At 36.4% G+C, this 17,642-nt stretch overlaps 1 protein-coding gene across 2 annotated transcripts; it reads left to right on the top strand.

Annotated features, from left to right (window-relative positions):
* The first annotated feature begins 64 nt into the window (after positions 1 to 64).
* On the top strand, positions 65 to 17,588 carry BORA (BORA aurora kinase A activator). Of its 2 annotated transcripts, none has more exons than XM_031057074.1 (11): positions 65 to 644; positions 1,732 to 1,838; positions 4,165 to 4,210; positions 5,621 to 5,702; positions 6,922 to 6,987; positions 7,736 to 7,792; positions 9,338 to 9,555; positions 10,838 to 10,991; positions 12,052 to 12,650; positions 13,033 to 13,149; positions 14,627 to 17,588. In XM_031057074.1, exons 1-11 carry the CDS (start codon positions 489 to 491, stop codon positions 14,810 to 14,812), a joined length of 1,788 nt encoding a protein of 595 aa, XP_030912934.1. In that variant the 5' UTR covers positions 65 to 488; the 3' UTR covers positions 14,813 to 17,588. The 2 variants fall into 2 exon arrangements, with proteins under 2 accessions (XP_030912934.1, XP_030912933.1); XM_031057073.1 differs by having other exon boundaries at positions 13,033 to 13,164.
* The last annotated feature ends 54 nt before the right edge of the window (positions 17,589 to 17,642 follow it).

The following is a 17,642-nucleotide window of genomic DNA, read 5'->3' as shown; positions in this document are numbered from 1 at the left end:
GAGCCCCGCGAGGCCCGGGGCTGCCCCGGCCCGTTGAGGCGGAGGGCGGTCGGTTTTAGTGCCCGGGCGGAGCGGGACCCGCCCGGGGCGTTATTGCTGCCCGGCCGCTGGGGCTGTTCGGTCACTTCGGGTGCTTAGTTGGGTTTTTTTTTGTTTGTTTGTTTTTGGATTTTTCTCTTGTTTATTTGTTGTTTTGTCCTTGTTTGGATGTTTGCTTGGCTTTTCTTAAACCATCTTTTCGTGTTTTTTCTTAACTCGTTTTCGTAGTTTCTGTTTGCTTGCAATTGTTCGTACCAGCCTTATTTAACAACTTTATATCATTAGGTCCAACCCATAGCTAACTTCGTTTTTGAAATGTTGCTGGTGCCTTATAAATGATTAATTCTCTCTGCCCAAAGCCTTCAGGGTGGCCCTAAAATGTCAAAAGGGTGATTTCGTTGTTATCCCTAATTTTGCTCTCCCTGTTTTTCAGGTACAGCGTAAGTGTTATGGGTGATACGGAAGAAGCTAAAATGCAGATAACGCCAGAAACTCCAGGACGAGTCACAATCCTGAATCCTTTTGAAAGTCCCAGTGATTATTATACTCTTCAGGAGCAGATTGTTTCCAGTCCTTCAGTCTTTAAGTCAACGAAATCCTCATCTGTAAGATCTAGTCGTTAGTTGTGTAACTGTACAAATGTAGTGTTAATATTTTCAAATGGATTAAAAAGGGTATCTTATTTAGTGTACTTCAACATATGTACCAAGCTAAAGAGCTTTGGTGGCATTTGGAGTTCCTTCTCTTCACAGAACTGTGCTGCTTTTAAATACAAATATTGCCGCTTAGTCTTCCTCCCTGCCTAAATTTATTTTGTCTTTAGATAATAGTGATTGAGTGCTAAAACCAGTAGAAAGTAGATAAAGACTAGTTGTTAGATGTGGTACTCTGGTCCTACTTACAGTGCAGAAAACCAGTTTCTACTTAGATGCTGAGTAGGCTGGTTGCAAATAAAACTTAATTGCACTTATGTTGTGAGCTGTTTGTGTACTCGAGTCAGTGATTTTGTGTATCTATGACTGGTTTCTTCCTTGCAAATTACATACTGGTTTGCAGTCAAAATTATTTTCTGATAAGCAGTAGAGGTGAATCTCCTAATGCGACTAAAAAGGCTCACTTGGTAGATAATTTTCCAGATATATTTGAACAGTACTTTGTTAAATAAAGGCATGAAGCTTCTTATTTCTGAATTGGGTTTTGTTGTGCCCTGTGTATGACATTTATGAGGGAAGCATTGCAGAATGTACAGGCATTGCAGCTCCGGTCTTAGAAATGGTAGCTGAAAGGAAGACTGCTCTATTATTTGGATAATCTGGGTTAGGATACTGAGTTTCTGTGGAACCACAGTTCGGATTGAAGAAGCAATTTAAGTTCATCCCAAGTTTTGTATCTTTAGTAGACCTGTCCGTAGGAATTGGGAAGAAACTGACACCTCTGTTTGTGAATACCAGCTGTAACCTTCTACTTTAATATTATGTTGTTAATCATTGCAATATTACTACCAGCAGGATAAGAAGCCTGATTGACTTAATGTTTTTTTAGAGTAGATCATTTAAATAGGAACACTTTTGATTGTTTTTGACAGAAACTATATGGAAGCTGTGATTGTCTTGTTCCATTGAGATTCGTCCTGTGGTTATATTTTTATCTTTTTAGACTAGCAAGCACTAAGGTGCCTGTTTCTTTCTTTAGACACCAGGAAAATTCAGATGGTCTATTGATCAGCTTGCTCTTATAAATCCTGTGGAAATAGACTCGGAAGACATTCGACGCCAAGCAATGTATTTGAGCCGTGCTAGGTAACTTACAATTTATTTTTTATGCAGCTAACTTAGTTTTAATACTAGAACACTTGTTCTTTTGCTTTATTAACATTTCAGCATAGCATGAAAGACTTTTTAATAAAATCTTTTAGCACAATTTTTTACGTGGTATGGATATAATATTTAGATGAGGCTACCTCTGTGTTGCTTCCTTTTAAGAACTGCTGATCCACTCTGATTGCAGTTTGGAAGACAGCCAGATAAAAGCAGCTGGTGGAAGCAAGAAAATGTCTTGCCAGTGATCATTACCAGGCTATGTCTTCTGCTCCTTGTTACAACACAGTTTATCTTCTGAGAATGCTCCATAGTGAGGCTCCTTTGGCCTCTGGGGCTCCTACAAACACTTAGACGTGCTGGGGAAGCTAGCTGGGGAAGCCCCAGCAGTCTCTTTCAAAGGTATAAATTAATGTGAATGAAGGGGCTCCAGTGCTAGTTACTTGAAGCAGTTTGGGAACCTTACCTCAACTTTTTTCCCTTCTCTGAAAATAACTTGCATGAGGAAAATGGATGGGTAGAACAGTCTCGGTATCTGGAACTTATCCTGAGGGATAATTTTACATGCAAGTGGTGGAGAATGATGTGCCACGTGCAAGTAGCCAGAAGAACCTTAATGGTGAACCCTGTAGACTCTCCTGAACATTTCTCAGATACAAACTTGTGGAAGGAACTGCTCCTGAAGGCGTGAAGCACTGCAGGGATAGAGTAATGAACCTGTCCTGTCTAGATCAGGTTGCTCAGTCGCATCCACCTTGATCTTGAATGTTTCCAGGGATGGGTCATCTACCACCTCTCCAAGCAACCTGTTCCAGTGTTTCAACACCCTCATCATAAAAACTTACTGTTTTTAGTGTCTGACTGAACCTACATCTTTTTGAATAATAAGACCTGTAGGACTATTACTGTCCCCAGCTGTATCTGAATCAGCAGGTCTTAATGTTTCCTGTCCTTCCTCTAGCAGCCAGTAGGTTTCAGACTGATGCTTTTGATATGTTTTAAAGCCTTAAGCCTAATGTTTTTAGGGAGTTAATTCCATTGTTTCTGGAACCTTACTCAGACAAGCTAGCTTTAATGGAGAAGACTTGGGTGACAGTTGCAGTGATGATGAGTGACATGGCCTATAGATGTAAACATGCATTGTCTCAGTGGGTCCTTTCAGCCTGTCCCAATGTTTCATAATCACTGTGGTTCATTTTTTTTTACCATCTGCTGTGACTAGAAAGAGGCTAGTTTGACTATGTGTAGATTTGCTGTGTCCATGCTTGCATGTTTCAGTGCATACACATACATGAATCCACAGTGATTGTGCTTGTTTTTTGGTACAACTCTTGCAAATGCCTCCACAGATCTGTCACTTTAGCATCATCTAGGCAGATGTTATTGAAAGTGGCATGTCCAAAGACTACAGGTATATTTGAAGTCTGATAGGCATAAAAGAGAGAGCTGTGAGAGTTTATGTATTTGTCACATCTGTGTGTGCTTGTGTATCGAATAGTATCTTGTTATCTGACTGATTTCTGAAATTATTCAAGGGTAATTCGGGTGTATGAACTGTGAATGAAAGTATTAGGTGGTTCAGCTAAGAAAATTATGAACATTTATAAGCTTCAAAAAATTTTACAGTAAATTACACTGTAGTAACTGAAAGTCAGGCTTGAAGGTGACCGTTAGAGGAAATATAAATATAGAATCTCACACATCATGAAGTAACTACAATATTTTTTTAAAAACTAAGTTAAAAGCTGCACAAGGAAATATAGTCATTGTTAGAAACTGAAACTGAAGAAGCTGTGGCAGACTGGATATTTGACTAGAGAGAACTCTGTGCTAGGAAAGTGGGCTGTGTCAGGAATTTGAGTGTGCAAATTCCAGGAGTGTTTTCAGTTGCCCTTTAATTCCTTACAGCTCTGTTTTTTAGTCTGCTTGGTTTTATAGTGCAAGTCTAATCTCATGTGAATTTTAATAGTAAAATACATTCATATGAAATTATTTTGGAAGATCAGTTATGATTGAGTTTTGGTGGTCCAGACTGGCTGAGTAAACAGACTATTTGCTATTATGTACTTTTAAATGGTACAAATATTTTTCAAATCAACTGAATTGAGAAGTGCATTTATATTTCTAAATTTATGTATGAGATCATTGCATGTAAGAGTAAAAACATCATAAGATTTAGGGTTTGGTGCAATTTAATTTATTCAGTTCCTCTTAAGCATCTCTAAATTTATTATATGTCTGGACTTTACATCTTTTCCTACTTATGTGATGGTTTTGATAATTGAGTTGTTTTTCATTTGTTACTTAGAATTGATAAGGAGACAGAAGACAGAAGGCAAAAAGCTATTGAGGAGGTAATAAAACTTCATGCTCTCAAATATTGATTTGTATACAGAAAAGATTCATGTCTTTTACAGGATTTCAAAACCCAGAAGCCTATTATATTTCAGTAAGAAAGTAATTTTGCACCCTCATCCCTTGCAGTTGTAGCTGGGAATCCACGCACTCCTTTTCTTCCCCTCTTCTTTCAGACACATGTAGGTCAAAACAAGAGATTATTTTCTTTTGTTTTTTTTGGTTAGTGGTAATGTGGCTGTAATATAACTCTTACTAACTTCAGGTTAGAAACAGTGATTGAGAATTTGAGGGTTTACAGTAACAGTTGGAGTGAGACTGCATTTTTTGAAATATTGGAGAATTTGTGTGTGGTTTTGTTTTTTTTTTTTTATTCTTTCAAAGTCTACTTTTTTGGATGGAAGACTTTATTCTGGTAGCTTGTATTTTCCCATGCATTTCATTTTGTTTTTCACTATTCGTTTGGTTAGCAGAGAAGGAAAAATGAAATGTTAAACATATTCACTACAGAAATCTCCAATGTTGTTTTCAATTAAAAAAATAAAATAAGTCTCTGATAGGCAGGTCTATCAGTTTCTGTCTCTACAAACAAAAAATGTTTTATTATTCCATAAAGGAGCTGTGTAGTTGACCTGAAGCTAAGATGCTCTGTTGTTCTAAATTTGCATTAAAGGGGGTATTTCCTCTTTGTGAGGTATAACCTAATGGATTATGCAGCTGAACAGCTTGAAACCCTCTCTGATAAAAATGATACCTTTAATAGCTGCATGTTTCAGACTAAGTTTTTTTCATTTGCTTTGAGTCTTGCATTTATTTGACAACAAGATTTGCCATGTGTTTCTTGAAGCTTTGTAATAGTGTTTGTCTCCTCAGCCATCAGGGTGTTTCTCAGTGCAACTGTGATGGTAGACAGTTTCTGGTTCACAGAAAAAGACTGAATGGCCAGTATTCAAAAGTATTTTAACACTAATTAGTTTAGCCAAATACACTGACACTAATAATGTTGCTGAAAAGCCTTGTTTTATTGCTTCTACTGTTACTGCAGTGTCTGTCACTTCTGTGAAGTACTCAATTGTCAAAATAAAACTTAACAAACAGAAAATTTAAAACTAATTATTTTTAAACTACTATGCTAGAAAGCATGGTAGTGACAATTCAATTTTTAAAATGTGTAATTACTGTTAAATGAAACTTGTGTGTAGTTTTCACTCTGCAACTTGAAAGATCTGAGGTACTATGGGTCATAAAGAGCATAAGGGTCTTCAAATCAAAATGTTTTTTCTTTAACCTCTTTGGGCCTACAATAATGAAATGTTCTACATTTTCTTTTCTTGTTCAGGGTACTAGTGTAAATTTAAAGTTGAAAATTTTTAAAAGTACTGAGATGGTTTGTTTTTACTCTACTCCAGTTTTTCACAAAAAAACTCATAGTTCCTTCTCCTTGGACTGAACATGAAGGCAAGCAAGTTTCTCAGTTTAATTCAACTAAATGTAAGTTGCTTTTGCTTTTTTGTGTCCACCCAAAACAATATAGCTTTTGGAGAATTTATCAAGCATAATTTTTCTTTCAACCTCAATTTAAATGTTAAGAACCAGGGATAAAATATGGCACAACTGATCGATTTTTCAGCTGTTGTTGCCAAGTGCTTTCTTTGTTTGGCAATTAATAAATAATTTTTAGTCTTGTATAACTTTCCTTTTTGTTATTCTTGGTCTTTGTTCTTAAATTTTTCTCCATTAATCATCTGTCTGCAAGCATTTTAATTTACACACAAAACTTTGGAACTATCAACTGTGTTGATACCAGTAATAGCCAAGTCTTCTACTTCACTTTTTTTCTTCAGATGCTTGCATGTCCTCTTACTCCCGCTGCTTTCCTCACCATAAAGCATATTGGAAATAGAATTCTGTATTCTTTTACTAGCAGCCTAAATTCCTGTTGTCATCCTGCTAGCTCACTGCCACTAGTGGTGGTGGGTTTTCTAAATTTGTTTCATTTATGCCACTGTTAGATTTTGTTCTTAATGCTCTTATTGAAGTTTATATAAAACCAGCAGAATACAGAATAAATTGATTACAAGATGGAAAATGTGAGCTATAAAGTACTGTTTGCATGCCGTGTTGTTTGGTATGAAAGTCTTAAGTAAGTGGAGATTCTTGGAAGATTTGGGAAAGGCTAAGCTGTTAAATTTTTTATCAAGGAAATGCAACTTGTGGATAGTTCTTGAATTGTCAGTGGTAATATGGTCACTTTAAGGACAGAGAACATAAGGCATAATCTGAAATCTGGTAAAGTGAATGGAAAAAGAAAATAGTCTAATGTGTTCTTCAGCTGCATAAAAAAAAAGTTGAAGCGTGTCTTCACTTTTCTCCAGTCCAGACTGAATGATTTTCTGGAAATGTGTTTTACATGAACACAGCCTGTTTAGCCAAGCATGAACTAATTTGTTTTAAATCTGTGTCATGTAGAGACAGGAGGAGGCAAAGTTTTGGGCAATGTTGATGCTACTTCACTAAGCTTTTTTTAATAGAAACATGCTGAAATTCTCTTGATAGTATAATGGTAACCTTTTTTCAGTACTCCTTTCTAATCTCTTCCAAACATTGATGCAAAAATTTTGTTTGGTTGTATTATGTATTTTAACTTAATGTTGCCACATTTCAAAACTATGTGCAGTGGATGTTTAAATTTAAGTTTTATGTTTTCCAGCTATAGATATTGATAACATTTCCCCGATTGGAAGACAGCTGAGCTTGCAGCCTGGGAAAAGCAATGGTGAGTAAAAGGCAATGCCTAAAATTACAGGCTTTCTCTGAACAAAAATAATGCATTTTTAATGGATATTTAATTTCAAAAGGAAATTATTTGTTTGTTAGTCTTACTGTAGAAATAGGTTTTCTTGAACTGTATGGTACTGTTAATTTTAATATCCATTTTTCATAGGAATTTAATTCTGTTTTACTCCCTTGTATTTTTTCAAGTAAAAAAATAAGTCTCCTGTAGACTGTGGAGTGCATTTTTTCCAACTCAATGCTTACTTTTTCTGGATTAAAAAGTGAATGTGAGCTTCAGATATATAAGTAAATTACAGTTTTGAAAAACCTTTAATATGCTGGATTGTTTTGGGTTAGAGAATCATGATTTTCTGTGCCAAATAAATATCAGAAATCTTAATATATCTTTTAAACGGTATCATTTTAGATAAATAGGTACTGGTTTTCCCCAAAGTATTTTGATTTTTCTGCTGCTTCCTTTTGAATCCTTCCTTTCTTTAGAGACCTCTTCTCAGTTAACATACAAGCCTCTAGAGAGGCATTCCTAAAACTCTTGGGTTTTTATCTCTAAGCCTAGTGTGCTGCATGCAGTGTTGTCAAATCGGAATCGTACTTTAATTAACACTTTTCCTTATTGCAAGTGTAATTTAAATACCTCAATTGCAGTGCAATTTGAAAGTGAATTTTTGTTCCTACAGCTTTAGCAAAAGGTCACTGTAAGCTAATTTTGTTGGTTTTATTCGTTGCAGCTGCTTGTCAGACAGTACTGTCCTTGCCAGTGGATTTTAATTTAGAGAAAATACTAGGTATGTCATGTAATATCTAAATTTAATTATCAATGTCTAAATAGAAAACTTGGTTTTGTAATGTTGGCTGGGTTTGTCTTGTGAAATACTGAAAACGAAATGTATGAATGAAAGTTCTGTGTATTCTCATTAGACAGTTACTGCATGACTGGAAATTGTTCTGCCTGCAGGTGGTTGAGAGGAGACCTCATTGCCTTCTACAATTTCCTCATGAGGGGAAGAGAAGGGGCAGGCAGTGGTCTCTTTTCTCTGGTGATGATTGACAGGGCCTGTGGGAATGGCCTGAAGTTTTGTCAGGGGAGATTTAGGTTGGGTATCAGGGGGCGGTTGGGCACAGGAGCAGGCTCCCCAGGGAAGTGGTCATAGCACCAGCCTGACAGAGTTAAAGAAGCATTTGACCAATGCTCTCAGGGACATGGTGTGACTCTTGGGAGGTCCTGTGCAGGGCCAGGAGTTGAATTTGGATGATCCCCGTGTGTCCCTTCTAACTCAGGATGCTCAGTGATTCTAGAGAGCCTGTGCCTCTCCCAAACAGAGCAGTAATTTGTCTTACCAGAGCTGTTTGTGCAGATGCCAGCCAGGAGTCTCAAAGCCCAACCTTGCCTTGAGTGAAGCTGAGCTGTAACTCTGGCTTTACTGTACTTGAAACCATGGTGGGTACTAGAAGTTGTGTGGTGGCAAAAAAGCCATGACTGCAGAGTGAGGAGGCGGAAGTCCAAATTAACTGTCTGATAAGAAGTGCTGCAGCAAGCAATTGCTGCCGCCTTCTCAGGCAAGGGGCCTGGAAGGGCCTGATCTTACAGCTCATAGGTGGGAACAGTGGGTACAGCCAGCTCAGAGCATTTTGGCTGCATGCTCCTATCCCAGTGCTGAAATTCAGAACCATGACTGTAGGCTGGCAAAACGTATTTATTGCTTTGGTTTTTTTTGTCTTAACAAATGCTTCCATCAATACATAGTTTGGGAGTTCATGAAAAATTTCTCCTACAGGGAATATCCAACTAGAATAGAAGAAGAGAAAAAATCTAAAATAATCTGGTAAACCTGAGCATATTTTAATGGGTTTTAGTTTATGCTTTCCTACTGTAAACAGCTAACTACTTGTACTTTCTTCAAGTCTAATCTGGTTTGCCTCTGGATGTATCATGAAGACCATCAAAGCATATGGGGGACCTGAAAAAGAGTCTAGGTTTGCTTGGGTAGTAAAATAATCCCTGTTTGACAGCTCAGACGTGAGGAATAATACAATTCTGGAGAAAGATCAATAAGTATATAGAAGCCAATGTTTTTATATTTTTTAGTTCAGACTTTAGTATTAAGGGATGATAGGCAGAAGTGGAACTACCCTTAGTAGACAGAGGTGACTTTTTGTAGGGATGACAAGCAGTCCTTTGGGATAGGTGCCTAAACAGATTAATTAGTTGCTGTATTGGTAAATTAGATTAAATGTTTTAATTTAATTAGATTAAATGTTTTAATTCCTGTAATGGAATGTATTTTTTTTCTACATTCGTATTGGAAACAATTTTTCCCCCACATTTCCAGGTGAATATTTTAGAACTGATGAATTTGCAGATCAGTCTCAGGAAAATCTGAGCTCTTCATCACTCAGAAGAAAGCTGTTTTTAGAAGAGAATGGGAATGTATCTGCATGTTTGTCCCCTTCTTTGCACAGTCCATGTGGTAGTCAGCCACTTGGAGTGCTTTGTTCCATAGAGTTATCTCCAGTCCGGTGCAGAAGCCCTCTGGACACATCTAGTTCAGTAAGTAGCCTGTTTTGTAGGCTGGGTCAGATGTACTTTATGGGAGAGTAGGAGTTAGACTGAAACTTGCGTTTTTGGTTTTTTTTTTTCAAGTTCTGAAAAAAATATGTGAACAAAACTCCTGAAAGAATATATTACTGACTTTTTATTATTTCAAATTATTTCGTTATGCTGCTCTTCTTTTGTATTGTGAATTATGTTTTAATTTTGTTATGAAAAGGGAGTAGGAATTAAAACATACAAAAGACTTGCTGAAAGCATGTTATAACCTTTTTTTGCCCATAAAATGTGTCTACAAAATGTCCTGTTTAAATCCATGAATTGCTGCCTACAGTAACAGTTGATATGAACATGTGATATAATTATATTTCCTTTAAATCTCATAAGCTCATTTATAGTGAAAGAAATGACTTGTGAATCTTTGAAGTGCAGTGCTAAATATGCCTTTTTCTTTCCCATTGGCCAGAGTTTTCAGATGAATAGACATTTACTAGAACACAGAACAAAATGTCCATTTTTTAAATTAAACAAGATGAACCTTATCCCCATGTGGACATAGCTGAAGGGGTTTAGGTGATGTAATTTTCATCTGTGGGGTGGTTTGAAGTGCATGGAAAAAACCTACCTACACTAGGATAGTGTAGCTTTAAAAACAAAGGTAACCTAGCAGGGAATTCCTACAATATAACTGTAGTGCCAGAAGTGATGGGTAGGAGAGAGGGTGGGTTTTGGTCTGGGGTTTTTTGTTGTTGTTTGGTTGTTGGTTTTTTGAGGGTTTGTTTTTTGTTTGTTTGCATGATGGTCTTAAGCAAATAATTCTCTCTTTTCTTAAAGACAAACACTTTTATATCTACTGCTGAATTAAGTAGATTGGATTACATTAAAATATAAATAGTGACTGACTTTTATATGCAGTGATATGAGTAAGAAATTTAGATTAAACACTTGACTAGATACACAGATAGCATTAATACACTGTTTACATTTCTCATAGTTCTTAGGTATAGTGGATAAAATAGTCCTAGCTGGTGTTATGTGACAGTTTGTGTCCATTGCTCTTTTTCCCTGTGTGGAGGCATAAGGTCCAGGTAAAGACCTGCAATTGGAATATTTAAGCTAAACTAGAGATTGTTATTGTTATTGTAAAGGATTAGTCCTTCCCAGTGCTGCCATATTAAGCATTTTAGTTAGAACAATTTTATATATGCATGTTAGCCACAGTTTACTTTATGAAAATAATGCTCTGTGGGTTTGATGATTTTTTTCCCTCTCTTTTCTGAAGGGTCAGTTTTCATCAAGTCCTATTCAGGGAGGAACAAGAGCTTATAGTCTAGGAAGTATAACCAGTCCCCCATTTTCAGAGGGGTCTCCTGCACCTAATGGTTCTCCTGCTTTTTCACCAATTGCTTTTCACATAAGAAAAACACCACTCTCAGGTATGGTTTAATTGTATATTTATTACTCTATCTTGAGTAATAGATTTTTATTATAAAAACTATTAAATTCTTACTGGAACATTTTTCTTTTGGAGATGCGTTTCTGTGCTAGGCAGACCAGCAGTCTCCTGTATAACACATCTGCTGTTTAGCAGTGAAATATGTGAAACAATGAAATGCATATGTTTGCAACTTACCAACTAGAAAAAATATTTCAGAAGAAGGCACTGAGACCCAATAAGAATGAAGAAAAGTTAAAAGGGTTAATTCAGTCTAGTGTAGGAAGAGTTTTAAAGCCACATGCCTGAATTTAGTCAGGTTACAATTCTGAGTTGGCCCAGCCTGAAGCATTTTAATATCAATGGGTGAAGTATGTTTAGCTTGAGCTTTCAGATCATGCCATCATGAAGATTATTGGAAATGAAATGACTCATGAAGAAATCACAAACACTTTGTCCTCATTGCTCTAGGAAATGTCACTGTTTCATGCTGTGTCCATACCTGGTAAGGCTTAATGCCTTGTTTATACATGACTATACAGGTTTGGTATGATTATACATATTTATACGTGACTTTTACACATTTTGATTAATGGTATTTTACACCATTATATATGGAGGTTGCACAGGTGTTTTCTCACTTGTTTGAGCTTAAACTTCATTGCTGCCAAAAATTTAAATGCCTATAGATTGTGTATTGACATTTGTTTTGGAAAAAACAAATGGGGGACTAATGGACTACACAAAACCAGCCTTCACCCATTTCCCTTTGAATACTGTATAGTAATGACGTTTAAAAATACAAGGTCTTCAATACAGCAAATGATGTCATAGAAAAGAAATGTGATGGGATAAAAACTTGACTTTACCATATACCATGGTAAAATGTATGTATGGGTGGTGGGTTTGGTTTTTGGGTTTGCTTGTTTGGTTGGCTTGGGAGTTAACAGTCAGTGAAATACTCTGTAGTTGGCTATAAATTATTCAGTGGACTGCAGGGCCTTGAGAATGACGAGTGTTTTTCTATCAGGTGAAGTTAAACTTTGCTCATTTTTTTTCAGACCAAAGAAAATTTACATTTCGTTCTCCAGATATTCCTTCTTCCTCAAGTAGAATGACACCCCCAAGTACAAGAAGTCCTTACATAGATGGTTGTTCTCCAATTAAAAATTGCTCTCCTATGAGACTTGGAGCCTGTAGAGGAACTGCCCAATATCAGACTTCTGTCATTAGAATACCAATTGCAGTTGAGAATCACGAGGATGAGGAGGACAAGGAAAATGCTTCTCCAGCAGAAGCTCGCTTCCCAGAAATGGATAATGGAATAAAGGTACATCAGGAAGACAGTGATACTTTTGGACATGGTACACATCTCGTGGTGGCAACTGTGTCTATTGCACCAGATCACTCAGAAGGTTGTCATCAAAGGTTGTCATCATTTCAGGACATAGAAGGCTTAAAGGAAAATAATACTGTGGACATGGCTGATGCAGCTGAAGTGTCAGAGGAAAACACTTGGATGAAAGAAACAATTGGCAGTAGCAATACACCAATGACCAGCTTTATGACAGGCATTACTTTCAGTATTGAAAGCTCCCGCATGTGCATGTCACCTCTTGCAGAAAGCAGCGCAATTCCTTGTGACAACAGTAGTATTCAGGTAAAAATACAATTTTTGATTTCTCTGTAAAACTGAGCTCAACATAACTTGGAATACATATACTAATCTGGAAGTAATTGTTATTTTCTCTTATTGGATATGGCATCCAGGTGGTATCATGACTTTTATCCCTTCCCTTCATCCCTTCTTTGGGTGGAGTTAGCATAGCAATTATTTTTGTGTTGCTTTGTACATTAGCATATTTAACTTGATCCAAACTAATGCTGACAGACCTGTTCACAATTTGCTTTTGTTATTAACCAGTCATAGTTGGTTTGTTGGATTAAGTTCTATTAATCAAATGCAAATCATACCAGGTATCTGAGGAATTTATTTGTGTTAAACAACAGTACATTTTTCAAGCCCTGCTTTTTGATTTCAGGTGGACAGTGGTTACAATACACAGACTGGTGGAAACAGCATTATGGATACTGCAGGGGCTGAAAACAGCTGCAGAGAAAATGATGTGAACACTATTGTGTTTCAGAATAAATCTCAGGTGATTAGAACAAAGGTAGGCATTGTGGTTAAAACGTGATAGGCTTCCCATCTAAAGCATCCATTCCCTGTTTTATTTCGTTTCAGGGAGCCTGAGGGGAGAGACTGTCAGATGATAATAAAGATGTTAATGCAGTGTTGGTTCAGAGACTATATTGAATAAATGCAGGACAAATATCTTAAACTGGTGAAAAAGAAAAAATGTTTTATGATAAAAGCAAAGGTTGTTTTGGAGGAAACTGAGGTGTATGCATGAATAGTAGTAGTGAGGCTGTTTGTGACTACTGTAGTCTGTCTATAATTTTTATTTATTTTGTTCTTGCTGCTTCATTTATTGCTGAGTTTTAAACATGTGCCTGTGGAGAAGGACATTTCCAGGAGAAAAATTGTCTGCTGCCAATTTTTATAAACTTAGTGTTGAGTCCTAGACCATACCTGGCATGCTGACTTGGTGGGGAGCTTTCTGCATGGGTACAGTCTTTTTACAAGCCCTTTGAGGACCTATCTGAAAAACTCATTACAAATGATAATACACATCTAGCAAAGCTCCCAACCCCTTAATCTTGTGACTGATAGGAAAGAGTTCTACTTTTTCCAGTGACTTGGAAGCAAGGCTAGTTTCTTTGGAGAAGAGAGCAAAGATCATCTCCTCAGTAATTATGGTCACATGATGCTTCAAACTTAGTAGTTTATGGTCTGCTATGTCTTGAAAGTCCTTCAAGGGGAGACAGTACTGACCATTAGTACCAGATTATAAAACAACCTCAAGTAAACCCATTCAGCCCTGACTTCGCTTCTGGATGTGACCTGCTAAAAGCCACTTCTCTGCCAAGGGGAAGTGCTGACTGATGGTGTCTTACAGACCACTGATACCAAATTTTAAACTGTTCATTTAAGACCAGGATAAATGTGCCCTTACAAGAACAATATATGTTTTGTCATTAACTTCTAAAAATACTCATCCAAGTTCCTGCCCCAGTCACTCTGTTGGACATGGATTTTACTTGCCAGAATCACTTGTCTGGTATCAAACCTGTCCTAGAGGGACTTGCAATGTCACTCAGCTGCCTTTTCCCACTGTTAGTCCTTGAACTGCTGGGTCCTGACAAAGCCAAATTTTGCTTTTTAGATTAGGAGTAAAGTGTGAAGGCATTAAACACTTCATTTAGATCTTACAGCTGAGAACCCCAGGGAATGAAAAGAAAAAATCACAGACATTGCTGGCTGAAAGATTCAAGTCAGGCTCATTCAGACATTCATGTGAGCCCTTGAAATGAGGTAGTTCTTGCAGACAGCATGTTTCAAATTTCTGTGTAGAGAAAATGTGTTACTTTATTTCTTTCTCATTTCAGAAGGGTAGAGTTGGTACTTAAGTACTTACTATACTTGAAATTTGCAGTTAGTAATCTTGGATCTTGTTTCTTTTGGAGAATTTCTGTTAAAATTGTTTTAAAACTAACTTTTTTTTATTCACCTAGGAGTGTTCTGTTTTAAGCCATAAGGACAATCAGTTGCTGAGAACAAAATCTCCAGAGAAGCAATCCTGTTTTCAAAAAGCCAAAACACATAGCACAGTATTTGGTCAAAATGCAACTTGCAACATTTCTGCTTGGAAACATAAAAATGAAAATCAAGTTCGGGGATTTCACAAAAGTGGTATGTAGTTTTCTGACGGAGAACTTAATCTGTGGTTTCTAATAAATTTTTATACATATGACCTCAATTACCTGGATTATATATACTATTTTGCTTTTCTAATGCAAATGTAATAAACTGTTTGATATATATTAAGGGAGTTTTTAAATAATGTGGTATTTTTCAGGTCTTATTGAGAATTTATTAGTGTCATTAAGTGATCCTTTTTGAAAATTAAAGTGTCTAGATTTGGTACAGAGAAACAACAGGTTTTTTTTTCAGAATTGTACTCCTTCTGTGACTGGGGTAGATTGCATGAGCAGCCTAGGATAACTTGCATAGGAACCAGTATAACTGCAAAATCACTTACATTTTAAGATTTGTCCCTCCTAAAGGCATGAGGGACATTCTTCTTTGTGGGAAAGAAAACGTGGAAGGGGTATTAGTCTGGTTTTGGATTGCTTTTCTCCAACTAGATATATATTGTGGCTTCATAAATACTACCACTAGTACCAAGAGTAAGTCACTGGACAGAAGTGAACTGCTGGGGTGTGATGAGAGCAAATGCCAAGTTTAGTTCTCTTAGAAATATAAAATGAGCTTTATGTCAGAAGAAGCTGTTTAGTAATTCTCTAAACAGCTTTTTCCTTGGTTTGACAGAAATCTGTGATGTTAGTTAGGTTTAAGTAAAATGTATTATTGGTTACCTTAAAATTAAAAGCTAGTGTTGTGGCTTTGCTAATTGTTTTAGTACTAAACTTGGAGTTGATCACCTGACACTGCCAGTGTCTCTGAAGAACAACTGTGTCCAAATTGATGCTCTGGTATGTTTGGAAGGAACCTAAGAAGGTGCAATAAGATTCACTGGTCTCAGTACTGTCACTAAGAAAATGGTGCAGCCTTTCTTAATTCCTAGTATTATGTTGCTTACAGAAATTACCAAAGTACTTAAATAAATCCTTAAAAAATAATTAACTTTTGCATGCCATTTATTACCAAAAGTATTAATACAAGTAAACCTTTGATCCTTTCAAGAAAACCATCAGTTAATTAAAATGGTGGATTGAAGGGGGGGGTCAGAAGCCCAGAACTCCCTTTGTGTAATCAGATTTAGTTGAATTTGCTTGTATTTGTTTAAAAGAACCTCCTGGAATTTATAAATGTGAATGGGGAGAAAAATCCATATGGTACTCTTGTGGCCCTAGTGACCAAGAGGGAAAGAAGAGCTAAGGGGATACACAGGTATTTCTGGGCTCTATTTATGTAGAGCTGTGGTAAACTTCATTAGATTAATGAAAAGTCCATTCTAACAAGTGTTCCAGGTGAAGCAGTCATCATCTCTTTTCATGGCAAGTATGTCCCAGGATACTGGATGGAAGTTCTGCTTTCTGTTCTATTCCACAACCCACAGAAAAGCTTGTACCAAAGTGACAGACAGTGGCTGGTGAGCAGCTATTGGCACACTAGGCCTGAAATCTACTGCTCACATTGGTCAGATCTAAACTGGACCGCAAGATAGCATTTAAAAAGTATCTCAAAAGGGGAGGTGTGAACAGAATGTCTTGGCATTAAAATCAAATCTCTTGGCATTAAAATCAATGTGTTAGACCTGAGAATTGTGTGTTGTTTGACTAGAACAGTTCTTGAAATACTTCCATTAATAATTGCCTAGTGAAGGCTTTCTGAAAAGTGTATTTAGGAAAAAGGGAAATGTCTGTCCACATCACTTGATTGTAGTTCTCACATTGCAAAAATAAATATAAAAGATTTACTATAGAAACCTAATGAGCAAACATGATATGTATTGTTTTTACTTCTCTAAAAATACAGAAGTATTTAATCACTGTTTCTGTAATGCATGTGGGATTGACAGTAATGGAGTCCAGTGTCCCATATTAGCTGTTTCATTGTCTTCACACAGTGCTCTACTAGAAGCTGGAAATACGCTGAATTGATAACTGTTAAGGAATGAATTTTGTTAAAAGTAGGAGATGAACTCAGACTTCTGGAAAACAAATTTTATAGAATAGGGCCTTAAAAAAGGTTCTTAGTTTTAGCTTCTGAGTTTTGTCACTCAAAAGCAGGATACAATTGTCTGAGATTTAAAAGTTATGTATGACCTTGTGTTATTTCTGTTTCTCATGATAATTTTAACAACAATCAATTAAAAGGACTATACAAAGGATTTATTTTTGCAATTGTGATTACTAAAACAGTAATGTAAATTTAATGAACAGGCAGGGTAGCCCAAATTATGATGTGTTTCTGAATTTTTCTGAGTTACATGTATAATTTAGGATTTGGTTTTACTTTTTAATGAAGTTTTTTAATTATTTTCACAATATGTTAAATGATTGGAGGCTTTTGGAGTATTCACATGTAAAAAAGCAATCCCTAAAGTATTTAATTTTATCCTGTATTAGTATTTTCTTAAAGCTAAGAAAAGAGTAAGAGCAGAAATGGGTGAATGTGAGAAGTGATTAAGGATGCTCCCACCTGGATTGCCTGTATTTTTTGTCCTGTTTTGTAGTCTTCAGTTAGATAGGAAATATTTATTTCATGGAAACATGCCTATTTTTTTATTATGTTTGTACAACTGATTTGTAGAAGAAACCTGCTGTGCAAATTACCATGGAAATCACTTGACTGTTCTATTTCTGTAATTGTTCTTAATGCATTGGTTGGCAGACATTGCACAAAATGGTCATTGTTTACATTAAATTAATATAAGTAGTTTTAATGAGTCCTTTAACATGTCTAATTGTAAATTCAGTAGTGAAACAGAATAAAGACATTTCTTTAATACCTATGTTGTTCAATTACTTCTTTCAGTTCTGAGGTGCTAAAGAGAATGCACAG

This window comes from Geospiza fortis, unplaced genomic scaffold, assembly GCF_000277835.1.
Source record: "Geospiza fortis unplaced genomic scaffold, GeoFor_1.0 scaffold45, whole genome shotgun sequence".
NCBI classification, from domain to species: Eukaryota; Metazoa; Chordata; class Aves; order Passeriformes; family Thraupidae; genus Geospiza; species Geospiza fortis.
The sequence above is the reverse complement of the archived record's forward strand: the minus strand, read 5'-3'. Positions and strand labels throughout refer to the sequence as shown.